Source organism: Emiliania huxleyi, assembly GCF_000372725.1.
Source record: "Emiliania huxleyi CCMP1516 unplaced genomic scaffold EMIHUscaffold_10, whole genome shotgun sequence".
Lineage (NCBI taxonomy): Eukaryota > Haptophyta > Isochrysidales > Noelaerhabdaceae > Emiliania > Emiliania huxleyi.
In genome coordinates this window covers 1150734-1178341 of record NW_005202427.1, presented here as the reverse complement: position 1 = coordinate 1178341, position 27608 = coordinate 1150734, and the positions used below count along the sequence as shown (strand labels likewise).

The 27608-nt window shown below is 66.2% G+C and overlaps 7 protein-coding genes across 7 annotated transcripts in view; all 7 read right to left on the bottom strand.

The window, feature by feature from the left end:
* The window catches only part of EMIHUDRAFT_97619 (hypothetical protein), a gene marked incomplete at both ends in the record, with an annotated part of 2127 nt that extends 1575 nt beyond the window's left edge, over positions 1-552 (bottom strand). The window contains one exon of the mRNA XM_005793784.1: positions 24-552. Coding sequence (XP_005793841.1) covers positions 24-552 — 529 coding nt within the window. The remainder of the gene's footprint in view (positions 1-23) is intronic.
* Positions 553-982: 430 nt separating this feature from the next.
* EMIHUDRAFT_433359 (hypothetical protein) lies at positions 983-1900 on the bottom strand (the record flags this gene model as incomplete). Its single annotated transcript, XM_005793783.1, has 2 exons — positions 983-1491; positions 1580-1900. Coding segments are annotated over 2 exons (721 nt in total), but the record flags the coding sequence as incomplete, so codon positions are not given.
* Positions 1901-3421: 1521 nt separating this feature from the next.
* On the bottom strand, positions 3422-4942 carry EMIHUDRAFT_631937 (hypothetical protein; the record flags this gene model as incomplete). Its single annotated transcript, XM_005793816.1, has 4 exons — positions 3422-3832; positions 4074-4187; positions 4264-4710; positions 4793-4942. 4 exons carry the CDS (start codon positions 4940-4942, stop codon positions 3593-3595), a joined length of 951 nt encoding a protein of 316 aa, XP_005793873.1. The 3' UTR covers positions 3422-3592.
* Positions 4943-9528: 4586 nt separating this feature from the next.
* EMIHUDRAFT_97616 (hypothetical protein) lies at positions 9529-10977 on the bottom strand (the record flags this gene model as incomplete). Its single annotated transcript, XM_005793782.1, has 5 exons — positions 9529-9624; positions 9796-9957; positions 10047-10088; positions 10167-10731; positions 10847-10977. 5 exons carry the CDS (start codon positions 10975-10977, stop codon positions 9529-9531), a joined length of 996 nt encoding a protein of 331 aa, XP_005793839.1.
* A 1221-nt stretch (positions 10978-12198) lies between these two features.
* Positions 12199-12843, bottom strand: EMIHUDRAFT_199774 (hypothetical protein; the record flags this gene model as incomplete). The annotated part of the gene is made up of 1 exon (XM_005793781.1): positions 12199-12843. The coding sequence occupies one exon, from the start codon at positions 12841-12843 to the stop codon at positions 12199-12201; it is 645 nt and encodes a 214-aa protein (XP_005793838.1).
* A 7659-nt stretch (positions 12844-20502) lies between these two features.
* On the bottom strand, positions 20503-23151 carry EMIHUDRAFT_199769 (hypothetical protein; the record flags this gene model as incomplete). The annotated part of the gene is made up of 2 exons (XM_005793780.1): positions 20503-20643; positions 22777-23151. 2 exons carry the CDS (start codon positions 23149-23151, stop codon positions 20503-20505), a joined length of 516 nt encoding a protein of 171 aa, XP_005793837.1.
* A 195-nt stretch (positions 23152-23346) lies between these two features.
* Positions 23347-25530, bottom strand: EMIHUDRAFT_199768 (hypothetical protein; the record flags this gene model as incomplete). The annotated part of the gene is made up of 1 exon (XM_005793779.1): positions 23347-25530. One exon carries the CDS (start codon positions 25528-25530, stop codon positions 23347-23349), a length of 2184 nt encoding a protein of 727 aa, XP_005793836.1.
* Between the last annotated feature and the right edge of the window lie 2078 nt (positions 25531-27608).

The following is a 27608-nucleotide window of genomic DNA, read 5'->3' as shown; positions in this document are numbered from 1 at the left end:
CTCCAGCGCCGCGTCCCACGCACCGTTCAGGATGTCGCACGCAAGCTTCCCCCACTGTGCCGAGAAGGCCTCGTCGGCAGAGCTGGTCAGCAGCCGGAAACAGCTCAGCATGCTCGCAGCGGCGCCGTAGTTGCCGCAGTCGTAGGTGAACTTGGCGTACTTGCCCAGCGCCGCGACGTGCTCCGCGGTCACGCTGTGCTGCTCCAGCAGGAACGCCGGCGTGAAGCACCGCTCCGCGCGCAGGTTTGCGACGAGCGGCCCGTCCGAGACGATCTGGTACAGCGGGCCAACCTCGAGCTGCAGCGCCGTGAGGGCGGTCATCACCTCGTCGCGCTTCGCCCGCATCTCGGCGGGCACCTCTCCCTGGTTCAGCTTTGTGTAGATCTCCATCGCAAAGTCGACCATGTTTGTCTTCTCCAGCACCTGCAGCCGCGCGGCGTCGAGCTCCGAGTCGGGGAAGATCTTCTTCGATCCCAGGAAGTCGAGCAGGGGCAGGAGCATGTGCCGGTCGAGGTACTTGCCCACGGTAGCCGTCAAGTCCGTGGACGCCATGGCAAGGGGCGGCGGAGGTGCTGCAGACCTGCGTCGCGGGCTGCCTTCAGAAAAGAATTAAAGAATGCAAGTCTGTCTCACAGAAAAGAAAAATCGAAAAATACAATTTATGACGGTCCAACCTCGCCGCGCGCAGAGCATGCCGCTCCCCGACGCGTACAGTAGCGAGATCGGTGTGCGCGAGCGTGGGCGGTTACTGGAGGAGGACCGTGTTAGAGAGAGAGAGAGAGAGAGAGAGAGAGAGATCTCTCTCTCTCGGACCGTGTTACTTAGGAATGGCCGTAGGCGTAGCTCCTCTCCACGAACCACGAGCGATTCAGAAGACGTACCAAGTGTCGATTCTGTATAGAATTGTGAGGCGCACACGCTGGTGCAGGCGGCGAGACGTCGATCCGACTCGTTCCAATGATGTGTTTTCTGCCCGAGTTCACCGAGGTCCTCGTACTCAAAGCGCTCCGGTGGCCATTTGCGAACTCCGACGCACTCTACCCAGCAAGCTCAGCTAGATGTTCTGGGCTATCCGGGGTCCGTCCACAGCCTCACACCCTCCGGCAGCGTGGCTGCGCCCTGCGGCGCGCTCTCCCCACCGCCGCGCATGGAGCCGCCTGCGTGCGAGCCTCGGACCAACGCGGCGACCCGGCCCATCGACGCGCACCCTCGTCCCAGCCTATATCTCGTCCTTTCGGGCCCGCGCCCGCAGCTCCTCCAGCTTCGCCTTGTGCGCGGCCGTCGCGCCCGACGCCTCCTCGTCCTCGTCCTCGTCCTCGTCCTCGTCGTCCTCGTCGTCGGCGTAGTCGATCTCGTCGACGCCCCCCTCCGCCATCTCCGGCTCGTCCATCCCGTCGTCGGCCGACTCGTAGTAGGTTGCAATCTCGTCCTCGCGGTCCTTGAGCAGCTCCGCCATGTCCTCGCTCCTCGCAGAGGCTTTGGCGCCAAAGTCTGCGCGCGGCGGGCGGACGAGGGGCGGGACTGGGTGCGTGGGGTGGGCCGCGTTCGGGCCCGCAGCGGCGGATCTGTCGCCACACACCCGCGAGCTCCTCCTCGCCGTCCGGGAAGAACTCGCTCGGCCGCTTGCCGTCGGCGTCCTCGGCGGTCTCGTCGACCTCCAGGTGCGTGAGCAGCGCGAGCACGTCCGAGTTCTTGTACTCGTACGCCCAGAAGAGCGGCCCGCGCCCATCGGCCGAGCGCGCGTGCGCCATGTCGCGGCCGCCCTGAGCGAGCACCTGGATCAGCCCGTCCAGGTCGCTGCTGCTCGTCGTCTCCCACATCTTTGTGAGGGCCGGCGAGTCCGCCCAGTCCTCGCACGCCGCGAGCCCGACGAGGAGCGAGAGGAGAAGGCGCATTTCCGTGAGAGCAGCGGTGAGGAAGGAGCGGCGAAGGAGCGGCCCCCCGCCGCGATACAAACACTGTTGATGACGTGTGTGCGAATAAAAAGACAGGAAATTTACCTCGACCGTCCCACCCACCGTGCATAAATTATTTCCTTTTTATACCTAGGGTTTTGTCCAACCCAGAGCCATTCTGCACGGTGCATCCTCGCTCATCGTCCGCTCTGTCAGATCGAGACCATACGCGCGCCGCGGCTGCTCTGCTCGCTCGTCCTCCACCTTTCTCCAAGCGCTCGGTCCGCATGTGCATCTGCGTGGCCTCACCCGGGGCGTGGCAAGGGGCCGCTCCGATGGGCTCGGGTAGCCCTCAGTGTCTCTGGCTGCCTGCCCCCTGGCCGGTTTGGCCTCTTGCCTCTGTGCACTGTAGACCCCCCAAAGCTTCCCAAGTCGCGAGTGCAATGCCGCCCTCTCTCGCGTGGGTGTATTTTTTATCAAATTGATCATCTCCGACGAGAGCAAATACACGTGAGACGTGCGTCACGTCACACAGAGACAGACCGCACACGTCACGGCACACGGCACAGCTCTAAAGCCGTAGGTGCCCCCCCCCCCCCCCTTTCCATTGCGCATGGACAGACACACCTTTGGAGCCGCCTTCGAGATTCATGCGAGGACGGCGAGGCATTGCCCCCCCCCCAGACAGGCTCATTGACAACCTGCTCTGCTCCCCCTTCGCTCACTGCCCCAGCCGCCACGCCTCGATCTTTTTGGGCCGCAGCTGGTTCGACAGGTCTTCTCCTTGTCCCAATCGACCATAGGCTCCATGGCCCCAGCTCCAGAAGCTTCCATCGGCGGTGAAGGCGAGGCTATGGGTGGATCCAGCCGACACGGCGACGACGCGCCGCCCAGCCAAGGCCTCAATCTTCTTCGGCAGTAGCTGGATCTGCTGGTCGCCGTGGCCCAACGGGCCAAAGAATCCCTCACCCCAGCTCCAGATGCTGCCGTCGGCGGTGAGAGCGATGCTGTGGATGTCTCCAGCCGACACAGCGACGACGCGCTGGCCAGCAAAGGCGTCGATCTTCTTGGGCAGGAGCTGGTTCTGCACGCCACCGTGGCCCAGGCCGGAGTGGCCCCAGCCCCAGCTCCAGACACCGCCCTCGGCGGTGATGGCGAAGCTGTCGTGCGCTCCAGCGGATGCAGCGACGACGCGCCGCCCCGCCAAGGCCTCGATCTTCTTGGGCAGCAGCTGGACCTGCAGGTCGCCGTGGCCCAGCTTGCCATCCTCGCCAAAGCCCCAGCTCCAGACGGCGCCGTCGGCGGTGACTGCCATGCTGTGCTCCTGCCCTGCTGACACAGCGAGGACGCGCTGACCCGCCAAGGCCTCGATCTTCTTCGGCAGCAGCTGGTTCTGCTCGTCGCCGTGGCCCAGCTTGCCCCGGTGTCCATATGGCCCCAGCGCTCCAGACGCTGCCGTCGGCGGTGAGGGCGAGGTTGTGCACCACAGACTTTTTTTGCAACTAGTCTGCACGACTTTGTGTGTGTGTGGAGACGTTTACCTTACCTAACCTTACCTGCACCGCCTCCAGGCAAGTCGGTGCGAGAGGCGGCCCCTCGCGCCTCCCCCCGATTGCTAGACGCGTGCGTGCTCCGGGCCGCCCCCGGCGAAGCGGCAGCGAGGCCGCACGTGAGCACGTGCCGCGGGCGCGCCCGCCTCAGTCGTCCTCCTCGTCGCTAAAGACGATCTCGTCGTCGCTCTCCTCCGCCGCCATCTGCGCCTCGCGCTCCCGGATGCGGCGCTGCTTCTCGGCGAGCCTCTCCGCCTCCTCCGCCCGCAGCGCCTGCAGCTGCTCCGCCTCGAGGTCGACCTCCTTCGCCTCCGCGACCAGCGACGAGAACCAGCCGCTCTCCGCCTCGAGCTCGTCGCCGTACTGGCACTGGTCGAGGCGCAGCACCTGGCGGCCGGAGGGGAGGTAGGGGGAGGGGGGGGAGGGGGGGAGGGGGAGGGACGCCCGGGAGGTGGCCGCGGTCGGACGCCGGGCGGGAGGGAGGAGGAGGCAGGGAGGGAGGAGGGGGCAGGGAGGGAGGAGGGGGCAGGGAGGGAGGAGGGGGCAGGGAGGGAGGAGGGGGGTTTGTCACGGGGGGGGGGGGGGGTTGAGGGTTAGGGGCTCCGGGCCCCCGGGGTTGAAAGGGCACCTCCAGGATGAGGTTGACGTCCGTCGGCTTGAAGGCGAGGAGCTTCTCTTTGTTGCGGCCGAAGACCCCCAGGGAAAAGCGGAAAAAGAAGGCGTGCCCGTGCTCGAGGAACGCCTAAGGGAGGCTCCGAGAAGGCTCGGAGCAGGCTCCGAGAAGGCTCGAGAAGGGCGCGCCCGAGCTCGAGGGACGCCTCGACGTAGTCGAACAGCGCTCGGAAGGGGAGGACGTGCACGCAGAGCCCGATGAGCCACTTGGAGGCGTACGCCTCGGGGACGAGGCACGCCTGCTGCAGCAGCGCGGCGACCTCCGGCTCCCGCTCCTCCGCCAGCCGCGCGTAGACCATCGCGTCCCGCACGTACGCGTCGGGCGCCGCGTGCCAGTAGCCGGGGGAGTACTTGTCGTCGCGGCCGATGCGGAGCAGCATGCGGAAGGCGGTCTCTTCGTCGAAGAGCAGCAGCAGCAGCGAGGCGATGTAGCCGAGGCCCTGGTGGTAGTCCTTGGTCAACGGCCAGACGCGGCCGAGCAGCCCGATCATGCGCTGCCGGTGGCCCTCGTCGGCAAAGGTCCGCTCGGCATCGCGGAGGAAGATGCGGTCCGCCGCCTCGTCCGGGGCGCTCGGCTCGAGCGGCGGGTCCACCTGCCGCCGACGGGCCGCGCGCGCTCAGCGCACGCTTCGCTCTGGCGTTGGCCCGCTCGGCCCGCGGGAGGCGAGGGCGGGCCTCGGCGTCAGCACCGCAGAGGCCGGGCCACGCGGCGACGCGGTCGGCCAGCTCGGCGGGGAGCGGCTCGCCCTTGGGGAGGAACTCCGCGTTGCGTCGCAGAAGCGGCGCGCCCTTCTCCTTGTCCCAAAAGTCGTTCGCGCGCAGCATCGTACGGCGTAAAGCAGCAGAAAGAATCCGTTCAAGCTGACCGCGTCACAGCGCAGGACAGGTCTACACTGGCCGCGGCACCAGCTCCCGCGGTCTGCACGCTAGGAGTGGTCCGCCCTCGCAATGAATGCGGAATACTATTACGAAAAGTACAACTAGTGCGACACACTACTCAGTCTCGTAATCGCGCCAAGAGCGCGGATACACACACAAACAACAGGCGCGGCTATGAATAGCTGCGCATATACAGATAACGACTGTTCACAGTTGGGAGAGAGAGAGTCGTCTCTAACGCTCCCCCCTAGTTGCATCGGCAACTATCTCGGACGACTCGCGCGTCTTCGGCGAAGGGGTGATGACTCACGCCTTGCCGACGGTCGCGACGAGCTTGCTCCACAGCCGGGCAGCCTGCCCCTGGAGCGTCACAGCAAAGCCGGGGCCGTTGCTGGCGTTGAGCATGTAGTCGCGACAGGTGAAGAACATAGCTCGCGTCGCCTGCGTCTTGGTGAAGACGTCGGCGATCATTTAAGCAGTGCCGACGAGGTACGGCGCGACGTGGCGGAGCATGAAGAGGCGCTTGACAAACATGGTGGCACACATTCGAGCGAGTGAAAACCAACTCCTGAGCACGGCGCCGCAGGCGCCTGTTGATAGGTCCAGGTGATAGCCCTGGATGGGCTATGCATTCGCCTACTTGGGCCTCAGATCGCCCGACCGCGTCCCGGTGCTCTGTGGTCGGATTTGTGACGCCGCCGCACCGCGCCGCGGCCGGGGGCCCGCCGGAGGACGAGGATGGCCGTGACGGACCGGGACGAGCTCTGGGAGGTTCAGTGTCAGTGAGTATATTGTAGAGGCCGTCGGGCCGAAGCCCGTCAGGCACTCTCTCCCTAACCCTAGCCTTCTCCCGAACCCTAGTGTGTTTTGTTGCCTCCGTGCTTTCACACTCGTCTCGTCGTGTCCGTCCATTGTGATTGCGGCCGTCCACGACTACGTCGTCTCTAGAGAACGTATCAACCCCCTTCTGGTGCCGACCGCGCCCCCGCGGGGCACGGCCGGACGTGGCAGCGTCAACTGGTCACGACCAGCACTTTGGGGGAGTCCCTTCACGCTATCCCAGATATGGCCGGCGAATCGATGGCGGGGAGCCTCGGAGAGGTCCCCGCCAAAGATGTCGCAGTCATCGCAAAAGCCGCTTCTGAAGAAGCCAGAGCACCACGGGGTCGTCGGACGCCGTGCCGGCTCCACCCCCGACCCCTCTGTCGGCGATGCCTCGAGTACTCCCGGGAGGCTCAGACATTGCTCCGACAGTGACTTTCCTGTCAACGCCGCCCTCGACAGAGGCCTCACACCTGCCTCTGGTGCCATCGTGAAATTTGGCCACCCCCGACCCGGGCTCCACATCTTGGCTGCACGTACCTCTGCCGGACCGCGCGATCCATCCGGCCACGGGCAAGCCATGCGACAGGACGCGCAACGAGGCGACGCAGCCTGGTTCACCGCCGAGCTCGAGGAGCTTGGCAACCATAGCGGGAAAGCAGACGATCCCCGCTTTGTCGAGCGCTTCATCCGTGGCCAGTGCACCATGGAGGAGTGCGTCGAGGCCGGCTCCACATGGTGCTACGTCACCTACGCCGAGGCCCGACGAATCGCCCTGCAGCACGGCAAAGAGTTCACTACCACTCGTGCCACTTGGGTCTACAAGACCAAGCGAAATGGCAAACACAAAGCCCGCTGCTGTCTCGACGGGTCCAGCCAGAGGTTCGGCGAGAACTACAACCAGACGTTCTGCTCCACCCTGCGCATGCCCTCCCTTCGCCTCCTTCTCAACATTGCTGCCCGCCGCGGGCTCAAGGCTCGTAGGCGCGACCTTGTCGCCGCCTTCCTCCAGGGAGTTCTCGAGGACGGCGAGATCGCCTTCATGCATCAGCCCGCCGGCCACGCCAACGCTCTCGACGAGAACGGCAAGCCCAAGCTCTGCCTCATCCTCAAGCCCCTCTACGGCATGAAGCAGGCGGGGCGGCGCTTCCAGCGCGCTTTCTTTGCTTGGCTCGAGCGTCCCCGCGACGAAGGAGGCGCCGGCCTCATCCCGTCCAAGGAGGACCCCTGCATCTACCGCATCACCACTGAGGACGACGAGCTCATCATCGGAGTCTACGTCGACGATCTCATCATCTTCTACAAGCGCGACGCCGAGTACGACGCCGAGGGGGCTCTTGTCTCCGACTCGCTCTACGCGCAGTTCGTTCGCGACATCGACGCCTCGTGGAAATCTGAGGACGAGGGCCCGCTCTCCGACATCCTCAACGTCCAGGTCACCCCACTCGCCGAGGGCGGTGTTCACGTCGGGCAGGGGCCGTACGTGCGCAAGCTCCTCGACGAGTACCTCGACCAGATCATCGCCGAGCTCCCGAACCCCGCCGAGCCCGGCGCCCGTCACTCCAACAACACGCCGTTCACCCTCAGCATCGCAGAGCGAGTTCAAGCGGCCACCGACGACACCAGCGAGAGGGAGCTGCGCGTCGTCCGCCTCTTCCAGAGCTGCCTCGGGGCTCTTCTCTACCTCGTCTCGAACACGCGCCCCGACATCGCGCTCCCCGTCGGCCTCCTCTGCCGGGCCATGGCGAAGCCCACACCCGCTCTGTTCGAGGAGGTGTACTGCGTCCTGTGCTACCTCCGCGAGTACCCTGACCTTGGTCTTACCTACAACGGTCGGGGCGAGTCGGCCGCCGACGACGAGCTCCACGCCTTCAGCGACGCCGACTGGTCGGCCCGTCGATCCACGTCTGGCTGGCTCGTCCGCCTGTGGGGCGCCACGCTTGACTGGAGGGTTCAACAGCAACCCACCGTCTCCCTCTCTTCCTGCCAGGCCGAGATCATGTCCGCCTCGGAGGCGACCAAGGACGTCGAGCAGTACCGGCGTCTGCAGGAGGAGGTCGACGCGCTCCCCGATGGCTCCCCGCGCCCGCCGACGAAGCTTTACGTCGACAACCAGGCCGCCATCGCCTCCGCCTACAACCCGGAGCACCATGGCAAGCTCAAGCACGTCGAGCGACGCCACTTCTACATCCGCGAGGCCATCGAGGCGCACCGCCTCTGCGTCCCCTTCGTGCGTAGCGACGCCAACCTCGCCGACTTCTTCACGAAGCCGCTCAAGCCCAAACGGTTCTTCGAGCTTCGTGACAAGATCATGAACATCAAATCTCCGGTCATGAACATCACGTTCCCTAACGCATCGTGATCCGAGAGTGCACGGTTACTCGACTATGTCGTTACTCGACTAAGTCGAGGGGGGGGACGTCGGGCCGAAGCCCGTCAGGCACTCTCTCCCTAACCCTAGCCTTCTCCCGAACCCTAGTGTGTTTTGTTGCCTCCGTGCTTTCACACTCGTCTCGTCGTGTCCGTCCATTGTGATTGCGGCCGTCCACGACTACGTCGTCTCTAGAGAACGTATCAACCCCCTTCTGGTGCCGACCGCGCCCCCGCGGGGCACGGCCGGACGGAGGCCACCCATGTGCACAATATCTTGACTGAGAGCTAAGCCAGGGGAGGCGATGCCGGGGCCGTACAGCAGCTTGATGGTGCTTCGCCGGCGTAGAAGCGGCCGCGGAGGGCTCCGGGTGTCTGAAAAAGACGGATTTACGTGGGCTGTGGGAGATTTACTGTCGACTCAAACGACACTGTGGCGTAATCCTCTGTGAGGCCCTGTCCTCCTTCCCATCCCTTGTTTGGGTTGAATGATGAATCATAGGGTTGCTGGCGTTCTCTTATCTCTATGTTTTTGTGTTGCTACAACTCTATCTCGGGCACAAGCTGGACCTGTGGCGTTGTGGTAGAGACCAAGTGGTGTAGGCGATGCCCGGCGAAGTTGACCGAGCTCGAGCGAGGGGAACATGTCGCAAACGGGAACCTGAAGAAAAATGTGACGCCCCGCGCGGAGCCAACCCTCGGAGACCCATGTTTACTTTAAGGCCCTTGCCCTGCGAACGCGCACCCCCCCCTAGGGGTCAGGGCTTTCCTGCCCGTAGCCCGATGCCGATCATCCGGCTCGCTGGGTGCGCTCCTCAGCTCCCCGGCCCCGGATGTGAGGTTGCCGACTGCACTCCAAGTGCTCCAAGTGACCGCCCCTGCCGGCTGTTGCTACAACTCAGAACTCTATATCTCGTATCTGAACTATCTCTTTACACAATACAGGCTGTGCTCAGTGGCACTCACCATTTACATACGATGTACAAAACGACCAGATCGCGCCGTCAGGCTCAGAGGCAGGCGGACTACCAGAACGAGCACGCCCCTTGCACCCCTCTCCTCTCCGACCGATCCGACATGCTGGAGGCAGGCGGACTACCAGAACGAGCGCACGCCCCTTGCACCTCTGACCTCTCCTCTCCTCTCTCCGATACGACATGCTGGAGGCAGGCGGACTACCAGAACGAGAGCACGCCCCTTGCACCTCTCCTCTCCTCTCTCCCATACACATGGCAACTATTGCCAGCGGCTACAGACCTCCGACGGCCAGGCCGCGCGCGCCTCACGGCTTCTTGCCCTTGCGCGCGGCCGCCACGGCGATCACGTCCAGGCCAGCGCTCTCACGGGTTGCGCGTGAGCGCCATGACTGCCGCCTCCAGCGCGGCGAGCTTCTTCTCCGTCGCCTCGAGCTTCTTCTCCGTCGCCTCGAGCTTCTTCTCGAGCGCGCCGTCGGAGGCGGAGAGGCGGCGGCCAGGGCCGGGGGTGCGGAGGTCACCGATGACGACGGTGCCGTTCTTGTACACAGTGATCGCGTCCTTGCGGTCGGATTCGCCGGTGCCGACACCCACGCGGAAGACCGCATCGTAGCCTTGCCACGCCGCGGGCACCGTGACCATCGTGCCGTTGATGTCCATCTCGAAACCCTCGAGGCGCTCGGGCCAGCCCCTCGAGGCGCAACCCTCGGGCGCCGGGCCCGGGTAGGGTTTGCCGGGTCCAAACTGGTCGCATTCGCCGATGGGATTGCGCTCGTTGAACTGACCGATCACTACCTTCATTGAGAGGGGAGGGGAGGGGAGGTTAGGGCAGCTGTGCAGGCCACGCTGCTTGAAGGGGGGTGGGGGGGGGGGGGGGGGGGAACCTCCGCAAAACTTTCTGCTTGGGTCTTGGGGCCCATCGAGACCTGCAGCGGGCAAAAAGGCGGGCAGGGGGTGAGGTGTGGGGCCCCAGGTTTGGGGCGGGGGGGGGGGGGGGGGGGCACCGAGGAAATGCCCTTTGCCAACGTGCCGTTTCCCATCGAAACCGCCATGTCAAACGCCGCCGTCTTGTAACCCGTCGACAAAGAAGCCATGCCAATCGCATTCGTCTCGTAACCCATCGCGGTCTGGGCCATACCTCCAGTGGCGACCGTTTTGTAACCCATCACGGTCGCGGCCGTCCCGCCCATAATCGTGTTGTTCCAGCCCATCACCGTATGGGCCATTCCGCCCATAACCGTGTTCCACATGCCCATCGCCGTATGGGTCGATCCGGCCATAACCGTGTTCCACATGCCCATCGCCGTGTGGGTCGATCCGGCCACAGCCTTGTTGTACATGCCCATCAATGCATGGGTCGTACCTCCCCAGAAGAAGTGGTAGAGTCCCAACATCACGGTGCCGTCCTTGAAGACCTTCACCGCGGGCTCGCAGTCGGTCTGGCTCCAGCACACGTCCGCCGGAATGTCGGCAAAGAGGAGCTCGTGGCCGGGCTTCTCCTGGCCGGCGGCAGAGGCGGCGAGCGCGAGGATCGCGGAGGTAAGCATCATCATGACCGCGTTCACTGACCTGCGAACGGGGGGCGCAAGCGGTGGTAGGGTGTGGTCGCACGGCGGCGTGGTGGCTGGCGAGGCAGGATGAGGGGGCGCGGCGCGAGGGACTGCTCGACCGGCCGTGGCCGCACCTGCGAGCGGAGGGGGGCAGGCGGTGAGGGCACTCGAGCGACGCGCCCAAGCGCAGGCGGCGCAGTGTGGGTGGAGGGGAGGAGGCGGCGGCGCGCAGAGATGGCGCGCCGCCGGCGAGGGTGTGGGACATCGGGGCGGCGGCGCGCATGCAGCGGCGTGGCGGGGGCGGGCGGGCGGGGGCGGGGGACGCGGGCGGGCGGCCGCTGCTCCGCGCCGTCGACCCACACCTGCGGAGCAGAGGCAGGAGCAGCAGGGTCAAGGTCAGCGCGGGCGTCGGGCGGAGCGCTCTCCGGCTGACGTGCGCTGTCTCGCGAGGCAAAAGGGCGGCGCGCGGCCAGGGCGAGAGCCCGTATCTGGAGTGGTGCGCAGAGAGGCTCGCCGCGCCGCGGGCGGGGCGGGCACAAGCTGGACCTGTGGCGTTGTGGTAGAGACCAAGTGGTGTAGGCGATGCCCGGCGAAGTTGACCGAGCTCGAGCGAGGGGAACATGTCGCAAACGGGAACCTGAAGAAAAATGTGACGCCCCGCGCGGAGCCAACCCTCGGAGACCCTGTCCTATACGAGAGAGGAATCCCTGGGACCCTGTCGTGTGGGTGAACCCTGCCCAGCCCCCCTCCGTGTCGCGATGCGCTCCCCGCTCCCGTTCCCCTGTGTCCCTGATCGTCCTTCCAAGATCCTGCTCGTGCAGGTGGGGACCCTGTCCCTCTCCCACCCCTCGTTTGGCGTGCCCATTTTATTTATTTATTTATTTCGGAGACCCATGTTTACTTTAAGGCCCTTGCCCTGCGAACGCGCACCCCCCCCTAGGGGTCAGGGCTTTCCTGCCCGTAGCCCGATGCCGATCATCCGGCTCGCTGGGTGCGCTCCTCAAGCTCCCCGGCCCTGGATGTGAGGTTGGTGGTTGCCGACTGCACTCTCCAAGTGCTCCAAGTGACCGCCCCTGCCGGCTGTTGCTACAACTCAGAACTCTATATCTCGTTTCTGAACTATCTCTTTACACAATACAACGTGTGCTCAGTGGCAGGTGGCACTCACCATTTACATACGATGTACAAAACGACCAGATCGCGCCGTCAGGCTCAGAGGCAGGCGGACTACCAGAACGAGCACGCCCCTTGCACCCCTCTCCTCTCCGACCGATCCGACATGCTGGAGGCAGGCGGACTACCAGAACGAGCGCACGCCCCTTGCACCTCTCCTCTCCTCTCTCCGATACGACATGCTGGAGGCAGGCGGACTACCAGAACGAGAGCACGCCCCTTGCACCTCCCTTCTCCTCTCTCCGATACGTGGAGGCAACTATTGCGCCGCCCAGCGGCTGTACAAACCTCCGACGGCCAGGCCGCGCGCGCCTCACGGCTTCTTGCCCTTGCGCGCGGCCGCCACGGCGATCACGGCGAGAGTGGCGACGCCCTTGAGGCCGAGCGAGTAGGCGGCGAAGCCGGTGGCGAGCGCCGCGTCGCCCGCCACGAGAATGACGCCGACGAGCGGCGCCGGCGCGGCGGCCTTGATCTTGGTGAGGTGCGGGACGGCCGCGGTGAAGAGCGGCTCGAGCGCGCCGTCGTAGTAGGCCTGCACCGCGGCGGGGAAGGCGGCCGCGAGCGCGTACGAGAGGGTGTACTTCGGGTAGGCCGAGAGCATCACGTCGGCGAGCCACTCGTTGCCCGTCGCCGCGAGCACGGGCTCGCCGGTGGCGGCCGCCGCGAGGATCTTGCCGGTGACGGTGATGGGGTTGATGATGCCGCCGCGCGAGTGCGAGATGGCCTCGATGACCGCGCCGTTGGAGAGGGCCGCGCCGACGTGCGCCTCGCGCGCAGGCATGAACTTGCCGTCGAGCTCGAGCACGTGGTCGGGCGTGAGCGCGAGCGAGCCGCGCGCGTGCGTGAGCGTGATGAGGAGCGAGGCCTTGCCGTCCTCGACCTTGTGCTGGTTGACGACGACGCGCGCGGCGGTGTCCGCGTCGGAGAGCACGGTGTCGCCCGCGGCGAGCTCGGACATGGGGGCGCGCGTCGCCGCGTCGCCGGCGGCACCGAGGAAGCACTGGGCGTACGCCTCGGCGGCGGGGGCCTGGGGCCGGGGGGGGGGGGGGCACGGGTGTGAATGGGCGCCTCGCTAGTCCGACTCGCCGCCTAGGGAGCGCGCCTTGGGGTCGAGGAGGCGGCACGCGTACGTGCCGCGGGAGAAGCAGGGATCGTCGCCACCGCCGCCGCCGCCGCCACCAATGGGGGCGCCGGGGGACGGCGGCGGAGAAGGCGGAGGGGACGGGGAGGGCGGCATCGAAGGTGGCGAAGGGGTGGAGGGGGGGGCGGGCGGCGAAGGCGGGGGGGTGGAGGGGGCGGGCGGGGTGGAGGGGCCATCATCGACGTAAGCACAGCCCTTGCATCCGACTTGTGGCCCGTACGCGGAGTCGCCATGGACACAAGTCTCCATCGATCCGCGACCAGCGTACGGGCCATACGGATTGCCAACCGCCGCGCACGCCGTCTCGCACGCCGTAACATCGCAAGTGTCACCTGAGATGCCCAACTGGCGGCGGGTCGGGGCCGACTGGACGGGCGTGAGGAGCGACGCGACGATCGCGAGGTAGAGCTTCATCATGACCGCGTGAGTTGACTCTACGAGGGCGAGGGCGCGCGCGGTCGGGCAGCGGGGTGGTTGTGGCGAGGCGGAGGCAGGATGGGGGCGCGGCGCGAGGGACTGCTCGACCGGCCGTGGCCGCACCTGCGAGCGGAGAGGGGCAGGCGGTGAGGGCACTCGAGCGACGCGCCTAAGCGCAGGCGGCGCAGTGTGGGTGGAGGGGAGGAGGCGGCGGCGCGCAGAGACGGCGCGTCGCCGGCGAGGGTGTGGGACATCGGGGCGGCGGCGCGCATGCAGCGGCGTGGCGGGGGCGGGCGGGCGGGGGCGGGGGACGCGGGCGGGCGGCCGCTGCTCCGCGCCGTCGACCCACACCTGCGGAGCGAGGCAGGGGGAACAGGGTCAAGGTCAGCGCGGGCGTCGGGCGGAGCGCTCCGGCTGACGTGCGCTGTGTCGCGAGGCAAAAGGGCGGCGCGCGGCCAGGGCGAGAGCCCGTATCTGGAGTGGTGCGCAGAGAGGCTCGCCGCGCCGCGGGCGGGCACAAGCTGGAGGACAACCTGTGGTGTTGTGTGTAGCTAAGACCAACTGACCAAGTCGTGGCGGCGAGGTTGACCGAGCTCCGAGGGGAACCCGGAGGGGAACCTGTCGCAAACGGGAACGGAAGAGAAAAAACTTCAGGGTGCCACACCGCCCCTGCCACCCTCGGCGTGTGCCTCGGCCGCCCCTGTCAGTGTGCCTGTGGTAGCGAGAGACTGCCAGTGGAGAAGCTGGAGGCAGGTCGCTAGACTGAGATGAGACCTGTGGTGTTGTGCGCGCGAGGAGGAGGTCGGCACCGCCGTCGGCTCGATGGCGTCGGGCGCGCTCCGCTCGGTGACGCGCGCAAGGGCGCTGGCGATCCAGCGCTGCCTGGCGGCGGTGCTCGACGACGTGGAGCAGCAGTTCGTGGGGGGGATGGAGCAGGCCTCCCGCCCCGGGCTGTCCGAGCCCTTCCGCAAACGGGCGGTGGCGCGCGTAACGACCCTGTGCGCGACCGCCGTGCACGCGCACCGGCTCGAGGTGGAGGCGGAGTACGCGCTGCTCGATATCGAGCAGAGCTGCGCGAGCGGATGGGGGCGCGCGAGCGGCGCCGCCCGACCTCAAGAAGCTGCCCGACCTCAAGACGCTCGACATGGACAGCGGCAAGCCGCCGAGCATGGAGCAGGCGCCCCTCTCCTTCCTCGCCGCGGTCGTGATGGGCTCGTGCCGGGCCCGGCGTGCCGGCCCCCGTCTCCGACTGGCTCTGCGTGCAGGTGCAACCTCGACCCGTCTCCTGACTCATCCGAGAGACACATCCCCCAGCTCACGTGTCCTAGACACAATTCCTCGTCCTGCGTCGCATCTCGACCGCGTACCGTTCCGGACCACTCCCAGACACGCCCTCCTTCCTTGCGCATACCACCGCTCGGCCCCTCCCAGTCGCTTCCCAGACCTTTCCCAGGCACGTCCCCCTCCCGCTGCTGCAGGTCGGCCGGTACCTCGACCCGTTCATCGACGGCGACGTCGAGCCGCAACTCTACGAGAAGCGGTCGGCGGGCCTCTTCATGACGCGGCTCGAGCGGGCGTGGACGGACCGGCCGTCTCCACGCAGGAGCTCGAGATGCGCGCAAAGTGCGGCGCCTCCAACAAGCTGCCCGTCTCGCCGGCGGTCGCCCTGACGGCGTACGTGAGCCACTGCATCACCAAGATGAACTGTGCATGGCCTTCTCGCAGCAAATCCCGGGGATGGACCGGCAGCCGCTCAGCGCGGGCTTGCAGGAGCGGCACGTGAAGCAGCTCGGCGCCGCGCTCGTCGCCGCCATCGGACGCGACTTTGCGGCGCCGGACCGTTCGATCGCCAGCCTGCCGATCACCGCAAACGTGGTGAAGGAGCTCGTGCAGGCGCACCTGCGCGCGTGGCGTGCTGTTCGTACCAGAACGAGTTGTCGAACGCGCTCGCGCGCACAAACGTGGAGGGCGAGGAGGCGCGGAGGAAGGAGCGGATGCTCATATGGGGGGTTTGAGGACACGTGTCTGTGGTTGTGCGTCGTCTGTGTGTGTGTGTGTGTGAGTGTGTCTGTCTGTCTCGAGCTATCGTTTGCGCAGTGTGTGTGCCCTCCCGAAGATGTCGCAAAGCCGCGCAGCCAATTCTCGGTCAGGTGTAGTGGATCACCTTAAAATCCTGGATTAATTCCTGAGCCCACCTGGCCCCACCAGACGGTTGGCGCGAGGTGCCCGGGCCACTTTTTAGCGGCTCCCGAGCCTCCCGGCGCCTCCGGTGGCCTCCTGAACCCTCTCCCGCAGCCTCTCTCGGCGACGTGGGGAGCGTCTGCCGTCCACGGCTCGCACCGGCTCTTCCAGCGGCTCCACGCTTGCCGCCCGTGACGTCCGCGCCACGCACCACCACGCGGCCGCTCGAGAGAGCGGTCGACGCCCATACTGCTGGGCGTGGCGCTCTATCGGTCGACGCTTTGGCGTCGCTGCTTGGTCGGTCCAGCGTGCCTCGACGCGCGTCGCGGCCGAGTACGGCTCGATGGCACAGCGCGTCGCCACGGATAAGATGCGGCAGGAACGTGACGGGGAAGCTCCAAGACCGCTGCGTTCTTGCAGGAGAGGTAAGACTCTGGCCTGCATTCGTGTGGGCCTTCGCGTCACTTCTGGGATGCGTCCAAATAATGAATCTTATATCGATCCACGTGATGCAATCCGCCTAGTTTGTGTAGGTTTCTTGTTCTAGGTAAAGGCCACTGAGAGACCACCTCACTCAGACAGGCACAGACCAGACAAACAAGAGACACAGGGCACACATACCATCACGCGCGCGCGGTGTACCCGCTACGTAATGTGCGCGCCTGAGCCTATGCTATCTACTTGCAGACGTCCTCAAACCTGCCCGCACGCGAGGTGGAAGAGAGGCTGCCACCCTCCTCCTTCTCCCACTTGAGCTCTGGCACGGGGAGGCAGGCGCGTCGCGGCGACGCGGTCTTGCTCGCTCGGCAAAGCCTTGAAGATGGCAAACTCGCCGTTGAGCTCGTGCAAGTTTTGACCCACTCGACTGGCACCGAGCGTCAACGGCCAACGGGCCGCACGTTCTTCGTACTTCTCGAGTGTGGGTTCTTCGCCTCCCGGCCGCGCGCCGTGTGACGAACCACGTATCTCGCCGTCGGCCGTCTTGTCGTCCTGGCCGGGGTGAGGAGGGGTGAGTAGCTCCGGCCGCTGCAGCAACTTCGCCACCACCTGCGCGAGCAAACGCAGGAGAACTGTGTGTCAGTACGGCTTCAGTGCCGCTCCTAGCGCACACGCAACGGCGGCTTGGCCCAGACTGCCAGCCACCTCTCCAGCTGCAGCGACAGCGGCGCGTCCGGCGACGCGGAGGCGGAGGCGAGGACGAGCAGCTCCATCAGGCGGCCGTCCGCCTGCTCGAAGCCGAGCTTCCCGCTCCTCGTCCTGCCATCCGCCTCGATGACCGCATCGGCCGCCCAGTCCGCGGAGGCCGCTGCTCTCCCACCGCCTCTTCCGACGTCCGCCGCCGCTTGAGGTCGTAGCGTTGGTCGGTCCTGTCGCGCATCTCCTCCACGGGCGCGTAAGCCGGCTCGGCGGCGAGGGAAACCGGAGCTCCGCGGTGCTGCGAGCCGCCCGGGCTCGTCTTGGAGCGAACAGGCCGGCTCGAAGGTGGCGAGGCGGGCTGAGACGGGCCGGTAGCGTCGGAGGCGGTCGCGGGTAGCGGCACGTACTTGGCGCAGTCGGCAAACTTGCCGTCGCAGGCCCGCCTGGAAGCTCGGCAGATGACACAGGCGACGCTCAGACGCCCACGTTTCGACTGCTCCGGCGGCATGGACGCCGACGCGGAGAGGCGGTCCGAGCGGTGTCGGGGTGGCTCACGAGTCACTCACACAGTCGGACGCGAGGACCGCCGGCTCGGAATAATTTTCCGGTGCCCCAGTCGGCTTGCAGGCGTGAGAGTCGGAGGACGAGCCTCTCACCTGCTTGTTTTTTCCGTGCCGTGAACAGAGCACCCCGAAAATCGGACCGGAAAAATACTCCGGCTGCGCGGGCCCAACGCAGGCATGTGTGAGTCGTGTCGGGCGGCCTCCGAGCGCTCGCGCGCCTCCGTCTAACGGTGCGCTGCTCGTCTGACGGCGAGGTCGCGTTTTCACACCCAAAGGAAGGACACTAGTGAGACGGGGGGGTCGCCCCGGTGCCCCACGCGCGCTGGCCGTGCCAACGGGTCCGCTGGGGTCCGCTGGGCCGCCTCAGACCACCGAAACTATTTTTTCCTGCATCCTGGAACGGCTGACCGAGAATTGGCTGCGCGTATACCATAGAAACGTATTTCACCAAGAGAGAGAGAACGGGACTCGCGCGTGTACGTCCCCGTCACCGAGCGTGAGGCCGCGCACAGAAACATGCCGGCACAGGGCCACAGCGGTCAGGGCGCGCGAGTGCCGAGTCGCGGTGTCAGGCGGGCGATCACCGATCAGGGAGAGCGAGCCCATGCGAACGCTAGCCGCGACTCCGCGGCCCCCAAGAGATGGAGATGACAATCGCCTAGATACGCGTGTCTCCGGTCCATCCTCGTCCAGGTCCTGCTCCACAGAGCCACAGCAGCAGTCTCCCACCGAGAGGCACGAGCGTGCTCGACCTCGTGCCCTCGTCCTCAGACCCCGGCCGTCTTGGGAGACGCCGCCGAGGCCCGCGTCCTCTTCTTGGGGGTCGGCCGCACCACCCACCCCTCGATCTTCTTCGGCAGCAGCTGGTTCTGCTCGTCGCCGTGGCCTAGCAGGCCGTGTCCTCCATAGCCCCAGCTCCAGACGGCTCCGTCAGCGGTGCGGGCGAGGCTGTGGTCGCCTCCCGCCGACACGGCGACGACGCGCTGGCCCGCCAAGGCTTGGACCTTCTTGGGCGGCTGGTCCTTGTCGTCGCCGTGGCCCAGCTCCCCGTGGTCTCCCCAGCCCCAGCTCCAGACGGCGCCGTCGGCGGTGAGGGCGAGGTTGTGAAATGCTCCAGCCGACACAGCGACGACGTGCTGGCCCGCCAGGCCCTCGATCTTCTTGGGCAGCAGCTGGCGCTGCTCGTCGCCGTGGCCCAGCACGCCGCGGCCGTGGTTAAGGCCCCACGACCAGACGGCGCCGTCGGCGGTGACGGCGACGCTTCGGTTGTTTTGCGCCGACACGGCGGTGACGCGCTCCCCCTCGAAGGCCTCAATCTTCTTGGGCAGCAGCTGGTCCTCGCGGTCACCGTGGCCCAGCACGCCGGACCATCCCTCGCCCCAGCTCCACACCCCGCCGTCGGTAGTGATGGCGAGGCTGTGCATGAGGTCCGCCGACACAGCGACCACGCGCCGCCCCGCCATGGACTCGATCTTCTTGGGCAGCAGGTTGTTGGACGTGCCCAGCGGGAGGCCGCCCAAGCCCCAGGTCCACACAGCGCCGTCGACGGTGATGGCGAGGCTGTGATTCGACCCCGCCGAGACAGTGACGACGCGCTGCCCGGTGAAGGCCTCGATCTTCTTCGGCTGCAGCTGGTTCTCGTCGTCGCCGTGGCCCAGCCGGCAAGCACAGCCCCAGCTCCAAACGGTGCCGTCGGCGGCGATGGCGAGGCTGTGGACCGCTCCAGCCGACACGCTCACGGCGCGCTCGCCTCCCATCGACGGGAGGCGGGTCGGCGTGTTGAGCCGCGTCACGCCCTCGCCGTGACCGAGCAGCCCATTGACAGCCAGGGCCTCCTCGGACTCGAGATCTTCGCCGACCTCGATCTCATCGGTCTCCAAATAAAGTCCGTTGCCGTACGAGAAGAGCCGGCCCTCGCCGTCGATGAAGACGCTGTGCTGAGTGCCCGCCGCCAGCGACGCTCGGAGGTTTGCCTCGGCCTGCATCGTGTGCACTTGCCTTCTCCCGCCTGTGTTCTCCTTCGCTTGTGATGAAAAATGCATCTTCTTTCGCGGCCGTCCCCTTCAACCACTCTACTTGAGCGGATAGGGTCGATTCCGCGTGTACGGGACCCCTCGATCGTCTCACCCTCCCTCACTGGAGTCGCGCGCCCACAAAACACAACGGGCCGTGCCCCGTCTGCGTCTCCCCCACACGCGCGCCTCCGCCTTGGTAGGTTCATTGTGTTTGTGAGAGAAGTTGTGCTTGTGTGGAGTGCGTCTGTGAGGAATTCGTTACCCAACCGAAATCAGCACCAAACCCGCACCTCACTCACCGACCCCGCGGCGACACCGCGGCCCTCCTCCTCCATCGCCTCCGCCGGCCGCGGCGGCGGCTTCCCGTGCACCTCCTCGAGCTTGCCGAGGTAGTACTCGTACGGCTGCCGCGCGAGCACCTCCCCGCGCTCGAGGCGCTCGCGCAGCCCCTCGAGCATCTGGCTGCTGCGAGGGCCGGGCGCAAAGCCATAGTGGACGCAGATCTGGACGCTCAGCCCGCCTGGAAGCCCAACCCTCCTCCGCTCCACCACCGCCCCGCCCCTCCGCCCGTCCCTCACCGGCGCAGGGCCGCACCCGCTCTCCGCCGGCGCGGCGGCCGCCACCGCCGCCCCCTCGCCGCTGCCCTCGCCGCCGCCCTCGCCGCCGCCCTCGCCGCCGCCCTCGCCGCCGCCCTCGCCGCCGCCCTCGCCGCCCGGCCCGCCGGCTCGCCCTGCGCCGCGCCGGCTCGTCGCCTCGGCCAGCCCGGCGTTGACGCGCCTGCAGGGAAGTGTCCAGGAAGTGTCCAGGAAGTGTCGCCTCGGCCAGCCCGGCGTTGACGCGCCTGAGCCGCGCGTAGTCGGCGGCGGAGTAGTGCTTCGCCCCTCCGAACGAGTCTCGCATCCGGCCGAGGAAACGCTCGAGCGACTCCTCTGAGGCGAGCCGCTCTGCGATGTGCGGGTAGAGGGACGCCTCCTACGACGAGACACACCCGCCTGCCGGTGAGATGGGGGGCCGGCTGCTGGTGACCTGCTCGCGGCGCACTGTCGTGCGGCTGGAGGGGGGGAGGGCCCTCCTTGAGGAGGGTCCTCCTTGAAGGCCTCTAATTAGCCACTTACTTGCTGCTCGTTCATTAGCTACTACTAACCACTACTAACCACTACTAGCTACGTGCCCTCCTTGAAGGCTTCGGCCGCCGCGTGCGCCGAGGGGGGGAAGGCGAGGTCCTCGGCGCGCTTGCCGAGATCGAACCAGCGGATCTCGTCGAGGAGGAGGCCGGCGCCGGGTGCGAGAGGAGAGATGTCGACCTGCGGCGGGCAAGGGGCCTAGGGTCAGGGGCTGTGGGGTCTTCTGAGTTCAGGAGTCGGAGGGGTGCTGGAGTCGGAGGGGTGCTGGAGTCGGAGGGGTGCTGGAGCCGGAGGGGTGCTGGAGTCGGAGGGGTGCTGGAGTCGGAGGGGTGCTGGAGTCGGAGGGGTGCTGGAGTCAGAGGGCGGCTGGAGTCGGAGGGGTGCTGGAGTCAGAGGGGTGCTGGAGTCGGAGGGGTGCTGGAGTCGGAGGGGTGCTGGAGTCGGAGGGGTGCTGGAGTCGGAGGGGTGCTGGAGTCGGAGGGGTGCTGGAGTCGGAGGGGTGCTGGAGTCGGAGGGGTGCTGGAGTCGGAGGGGTGCTGGAGTCGGAGGGGTGCTGGAGTCAGAGGGGTGCTGGAGTCGGAGGGGTGCTGGAGTCGGAGGGGTGCTGGAGTCGGAGGGGTGCTGGAGTCGGAGGGGTGCTGGAGTCGGAGGGGTGCTGGAGTCGGAGGGCAGCTGGAGTCGGAGGGGTGCTGGAGTCGGAGGGGTGCTGGAGTCGGAGGGGTGCTGGAGTCGGAGGGGTGCTGGAGTCGGAGGGGTGCTGGAGTCGGAGGGGTGCTGGAGTCGGAGGGCAGCTGGAGTCGGAGGGGTGCTGGAGTCGGAGGGGTGCTGGAGTCGGAGGGCAGCTGGAGTCGGAGGGGTGCTGGAGTCGGAGGGCGGCTGGAGTCGGAGGGGTGCTGGAGTCGGAGGGCAGTCCTGCAGCGGCGAGCGGAGCGCGAGGGCGAGAGTGTCCCGTGGGACCAGTCCGTGCGCGATGGCGAGCGCCGTGCCAATCATGTGCCTAGAGGGTTCCTAGAGGGTTCCTAGAGGGTTCCTAGAAGGTTCCTAGCGCCGTGCCAATCATGTGCCTGGAGAGGAGAGGAGGCTGCGCCGTGCCTTGCCTCACCTCGGCTGCATCTCGCTGGATCGGGTGCAGCATCTCTCTCCGCTACATCTCGGCTGCATCTCGCCGGATCGGGTGCAGCATCTCTCTCCGCTACATCTCGGCTGCATCTCGCCGGATCGGGTGCAGCATCTCTCTCCGCTACATCTCGGCTGCATCTCGCCGGATCTGGTGCAGCATGAAGGAGACGCCGGCGATGCGGAGGACGAGGTGCTCCTGCCCTCGCAGCACGACGGAGCGGTGCACGCCGCAGAAGAGGACCGAGCGGTACGCGAACGCGGCGCCTGGCCGGCGAGGTGGGCTTGGATCTGTGAGAGAGGTGTGGTGGAGAGAGGTGTGGTGGAGAGAGGTGTGGTGGAGAGAGGTGTGGTGGAGAGAGGTGTGGTGGAGAGAGGTGTGGTGGAGAGATCTCGGGTGGTCTGAGGAGAGATCTCGGGTGGTCTGAGGAGAGATCTCGGGTGGTCTGAGGAGAGATCTCGGGTGGTCTGGGGGCTCGCCCTGCCGCCGCGATGGGTCGAGGGCGAGCGGCCAGCTCTCGCCGTCGTGCTCCCAGCAGCCCCAGCCCTTGCCGCGCAGGCCGGAGCAGAAGTTGTGCACCTTGTGTGGCATGGCGGTCAGTGGCGGTCAGTGAGGGAGCGGGACCACTCGACTGCCTCAGCTGCTCGAGCAGAAGAAGCGGCGCGCCTTGTGGCTCCCTTCGAATGTCGAGAGGACGGCGTCGAACTCCGCCACGCCCATCCCGCCAAGCGCAGAGGCCGGCAGCAGGTACTCGTAGCTGCGGCTCGAGGCGCACTCGCGGCAGTGGAACGACTTGCGGACCGTGCAGCCGCCGAAGAGCCGCACCTTCGGGAGGCGAGGTCCGAGATACAGCCGAGAGAGACAGCCGAGAGACAGCCGAGAGACAGCCGAGAGACAGCCGAGAGACAGCCGAGAGACAGCCGAGAGACAGCCGAGAGACAGCCGAGAGACAGCCGAGAGACAGCCGAGAGACAGCGGGAGAGACGCACCTCAGGCGGGAGGTGGCTGTTGATCTCGGCGACGGCGGCGGCGGTGAGGGCGAGCCTCGGCTGCGGCGGCGGCCCCGCCGCCCGCTCCGCCGGCTCGAGCGGCGAGAGGAGCGGCTCGAACTGTCCAGGAAGCGTCCCGGAAGTGTCCAGGAGCGGCGAGAGGAGCGGCTCGAGCTGTGAGTCGAGCGTCTCCATCTTGAGCGACACGGCCGCGCGAGCCGCGTGCACGCCCTTGTCGGTCCGGCTCGCCAGCGTCCACTTTGTTCGCGTCAGTGGAGAGAAGTTGCTCGGCAGGACCGCGCCCGCGTCGAGGAGTGCCCGCCGCAGCGCGTCAGAGACGGTCGGCTGGCCGGGCGTGCCCTCAGCGCTCTGAGACTGGAGGCCATAGAAGCCCGTGCCGCGGAAGCCAAACATTAGCGCCATGTGCCTCTTCTTGGACGAGTGCGCCTCGTCGCCAGCCTCTCGCAGGCCGCAGAGTGGCCGTGTGGTGCGCAGAGTGGCCAGCTGCCGGCAGCGCGGCGCGGAGCGTGGAGCGGCGAAAGAGGTCCACGGTAACAGGGCCGTGACCGTGATGGCGTGCATTGTCGTCTCGGTGGCGGCGTTGCTGCTGCAGGCAGCCACCGCACTCGACGGCGCGTTCGAATTTCTTTTTTGTGGTTCTCGAGGTGGATATCCTTTGGCCGCGTTGGGTAGCGAGGATTGGTGTGGTACTTTTTGATTATTTATTTCGACTGCCATGTGCGTTTCACCGCGCGGCGCACGCTCACATCCCGATTCTCAGGCCGAGTCCTTGACGCATCTGAAGCCAAGGGTCGCGGCGCGCTCGTAGGAAGCGCTCATCAGCATGTACTTGTTGTGCTGGAACAGCCCCATGACAGTTGGGAAGTACCAATGCGAACCCTTCACGCCGGCCACGCCTGCCTGGTAGAGGGAGCCCCCACGCAGTATGACGCCGCGCGAGTGCGCGTCCATGAATTCGCTCGTGTACTGCCAGACCGTTGAAACCAGGTCGGCGACGCCGAACGGCGAGTCGCCCTCAGGCGAGCGCGAGCCCACCGCCGGCGGGACGGGCGCTCGCTGTCCTACGTGCGGCTCGGGTGTGCAGTGGCCGCAGCTGTGGTTACCCCAAGGGAAGGTGCGGTTGTCGAGGCCCTGCGCCGCGTACTGCCACTCCCATTCACGCGGTAATCGCTTGCCAGCCCACGCGCAGTACTGCCGAGCTTCCTGGAGCGAGACGTGTACGACTGGCGTCCGCGCCAACGCGGGAGGGGGCTCTGGCCTCGACCCGTTCCAGCTACTCAAAAAGTTGTGCGGATCGCATGGCACGTACCCGGTGGCGTTCAGATATGCTCCATACTCAGCAGCGGTCACGGGATGCTTGTCCATGAAAAATGCAGCGACCTGCAGCAAGGCCGAGTGAATGCGCTGAGGGTGAGACTCCCAGGGGTATTGAACGTCGGGGCCCGTCGGTCCACCCTGGTCCTCGACGCCGGCGACGTGGAATGAATAGTTGGCTGCCGGGATGGGAACCATGCCCGGTGGAGCAGACGCGGTCGGCGGCGAGGGCGGGTGTGGCACCATGGTCTGCTTGAGAAAGGTCCACTCGCTGCTGAACGCGGAGAGCGGGCCAGCGGCACTCAGCCGGCGCATCGTGGCGAGGAACTCGGCGAGTGGCCTGCCGCCAGCGGTCGAGTTGTGCGACGAGAGCACGCAGCCGAAGCCTGAGGCCTCGAGCGCAAAGCTGACTGAGCCGTCCGTGGGAGAGACGGCGAGCCTCTCGCCGCGCCAGCAGTCGTACGCCGGGGCGGCCCGTTCTGCCGCGCGGAGGACGAGCTGCGGCCTCGAGCTGTGGCTGGTGCCGGCGCGGTTGACCATCGTGTACAGCGTCTCATTCTGCGCCGGAAGCGGGAAGCGGCTGCCGAAGACTCCATCGACGAGCACGCCAGGGTCGTGCGGCTCCCATCCGCTCGCACCAACGAGGCCCGCTTTCGCGAAGAAGCGCAGGATGGTGAAGATTCGGCGGATCGCCTCGCCGTCGCGCGGCGTGATGCCATTCCACGAGCCCCAGTTGGACTCTGTTGTCTCGAAGCCAACACCGTTGAAGAAGGAGAAGTGCAGCGCGTCCACGTGCGAGTGCGACCACCGGTCGCGCACGCTCGTCATGCGCCGCGGCTCGAGCCACTTGTAATGATCGACCGTCTGCGCCGTAGGCCCCTGCGCTGCTCCCTTGTCGAACTTGCAGTGGCAGACCGACATCGTCTCCCAGTCCATCGACGCGATCGTCCCGCCGCCCTCGGGTTGATACGTGTCCTCGCTGCCGACCGCTAGGCTGTCGATCCACCACTCCTTCGGCACGTGGCTCATGGTATCACCATTTATCCCGTCCGCGCCGCCAGCCTTGAGGACGGACGCGAATACAGTGGCATCGTCAGGAGTGCTGCCGTTTGCTGCTACCTCTCGCCGCGTGCCTGTGTCCCACGGGTTGTAAGACCAGAGCACATGCACGCCGCGCTGCCGAAGTTGGTCGCTCACATTGCGCACTGCCGAGATGCCACCTGGAAGCGCACGGTACAGGTCCAGCTGATTTCTATCATCGAGCCCCAAGTTAGTGTAGGTGGGCCAAAGCAGGATCGCATCCACACCGCCGTAGCGTGCCCCTACATCCGACAGGTATTTGTCAACGGTCCACCGACCCAAGGTTTCATTGTACAGCGTGCGCTCGTACCCTTGAACCATGGGGATTGCGAACGCGTGCTGCGACCACCGCAGGCGTGGGTGGTCATAAACTCCCCCACCGTAGCCGCTCAGTTCCGACTTGCGGCACGCGTGCAGCTCAGCAAACCACGCTGCACGCGCCGAGCGGTTTGGCCCCAGGAGCTGGGGAGCATTCGCGCTCCCGCTGTACGCCGTTGGGCAGTGAAGGGTGTTGGGCTTCGGTGCCGCTAGGGGCGGAGCGCTCATCAAGGGGTAGAGGAGCGGCAGAGGTCCTGCTGCGTGGAGTCGGGCAGCCGCTCGTAGCGCGCAGAGGCGTCAAGTCACAGTTGCGTGGAGTCGGGCAGCCGCTGAGCGCGCAGAGGCCGTCATGTCAAGATCGATTAGTGATTAAGATAGTGTGATCTGTGAACGGGACGCACGCAAACATTCACAGGGCCGAGCGTTTTTGATCTCTCGGTAAGTGGGGGGCCGAGCCGCCTCGGGGTGGCGGGCGGGCGGGCGTGTTGAAAAACAGAAAACAGAAAACAAGAGGGGGCCCGGGGGCCCAGGCCCCCCACTGGGAGTAGAAAATACGCCCAGGGGGGCCAAGGAGGCGGCGCGGGGAAGCAGCATCAGGTGAGAGCAGGAAGGATGGCGCTTAGGGTCGGCTTTGAACAAGGGTTTCCAGGTTTTAGTATTTAGATCAGTATTGGTGACGGCACACATCCCCACATCCAAGCTGCAGAAACGAGCTTTTAGTGCTTATGAGCATAAGCACTGGATTCTCATGCGCGCGGAGCGCGCCGGTGCTCTACCCGGACACGCGCGGAGCGCGCTAGCTGGACACCGCACGCGCGGAGCGCGCTAGCTAGACACACACGCGCGGAGCGCGCTGGCTAGATACCGCGCGGAGCGCGCTGGCACCTATGTGCGCGGAGCGCACCGCGGTAGAGTCTAGACACATGAAGACAGTCTGTTGCAGTCAGTTGTGGCCACGCGGCTTCGGCCTGACGTCGTAGCACTCGGCTGGCAGACGCTGTGTCTCTGCCTTCTTCCGCGTCATGACCAGACCCCGCTGTGCAGCGAAGCTCCAATGCCGCCCCTCTGTGCACGTGACCTGTCGTTGTGGTGAAAGCGGTCTTCCCAGTTGAGCCCGCCCCAGTTCTCGAGCGCACGGTTGATGAAGGGCACGGCGACGGGCGTGGGGGCGCGTTCCACGCGATCACAGCCTCCTCAGTTGCAGTGACCCAGTTGCCCTGGCGGTCGCAGCGGTCCCACACACCGCCCATGCCCTCCACAACAGCCTCACACATTGACTTTGTAGCCATGTGCGCCCAGAGGTAGAGGTAGTTTTTGCAGCAAGAGTAGAAGCGGGCGTCGGTGAATACAGTTTTCATGATGACGGTGCTGCTGGTCGCGCGGTTCCAGGATTGAAAGCCTGGCCGAGGTGCCCACTCGGTGAGCAGCTTAGACAGCATGACGAATTCTCTCCAGACAACACTAAATGCCGGCATGTCATCGACAGCTCCTGGATCAGCGCCACCGCCGCCGCTGTCGGTAGCAGGGCTGGGAGCAGCGGGGCCAGCAGCAGGGCTGGCAGCGGCGGGGGGGACATCATACGTCTGCCCCGGGTCGTAGTTGTCATCGTCAAACTGGCCGAGGGAATCGGCGGCAGCGGCAGGGGGCGGGGCGGCGAGGGAGGCGGGCGGTCTATGGCTGGCATCACCTTGGTGAGCACTAGCTCAAGGCCGGCGCAGGTGACGGCGTGGAAGGATGAGCGAAGGTGAGGGACAAACCAGCGAGAGTGGTTTTTTGTCCCAACATCGACACCAATGGTCTGCAGCATGGTGACGCGGCCCTCAAAGGACAGATCGGAGTCGTGGCATTTGACGCCCTGCAGCGCGACAGAGGCGGAGGGGCGAGCGCGTGTGTGTGTGTATGTGTGTGTGTGCGTGTGTGTGCATGTGTGCGTTCGTGTGTGTGCATGCAGTGAGGATGGTGGGCAGTGAGCGGTGCCGGCGCCTGTAGGATCAGCTTACTGATGATGATGCCAGCCCGACGGCGCTCACTAGCATACTGCGACTCGACAACCTCGTGGTGGGAGCACCACTGATGAATCTGGGTCTGCACATGCTGTTTGACTCCAGCCTTAACAGAAAAGAAGGCACGCGCGGGCCCGAGAGTGGATCTGTTCCTGATGCCTTCAATGACGCCGACGCTTCTCGCGGTCCGAGCCTTCAGAGCCAGCGGCACATAGCTGGAGCTGGCATACTTGAAACAGCAGTTGCAAATGATGTCGCCATGCTGCTGATCAAATCGGAATCCCTCAAGCTGGCCAATGTCAA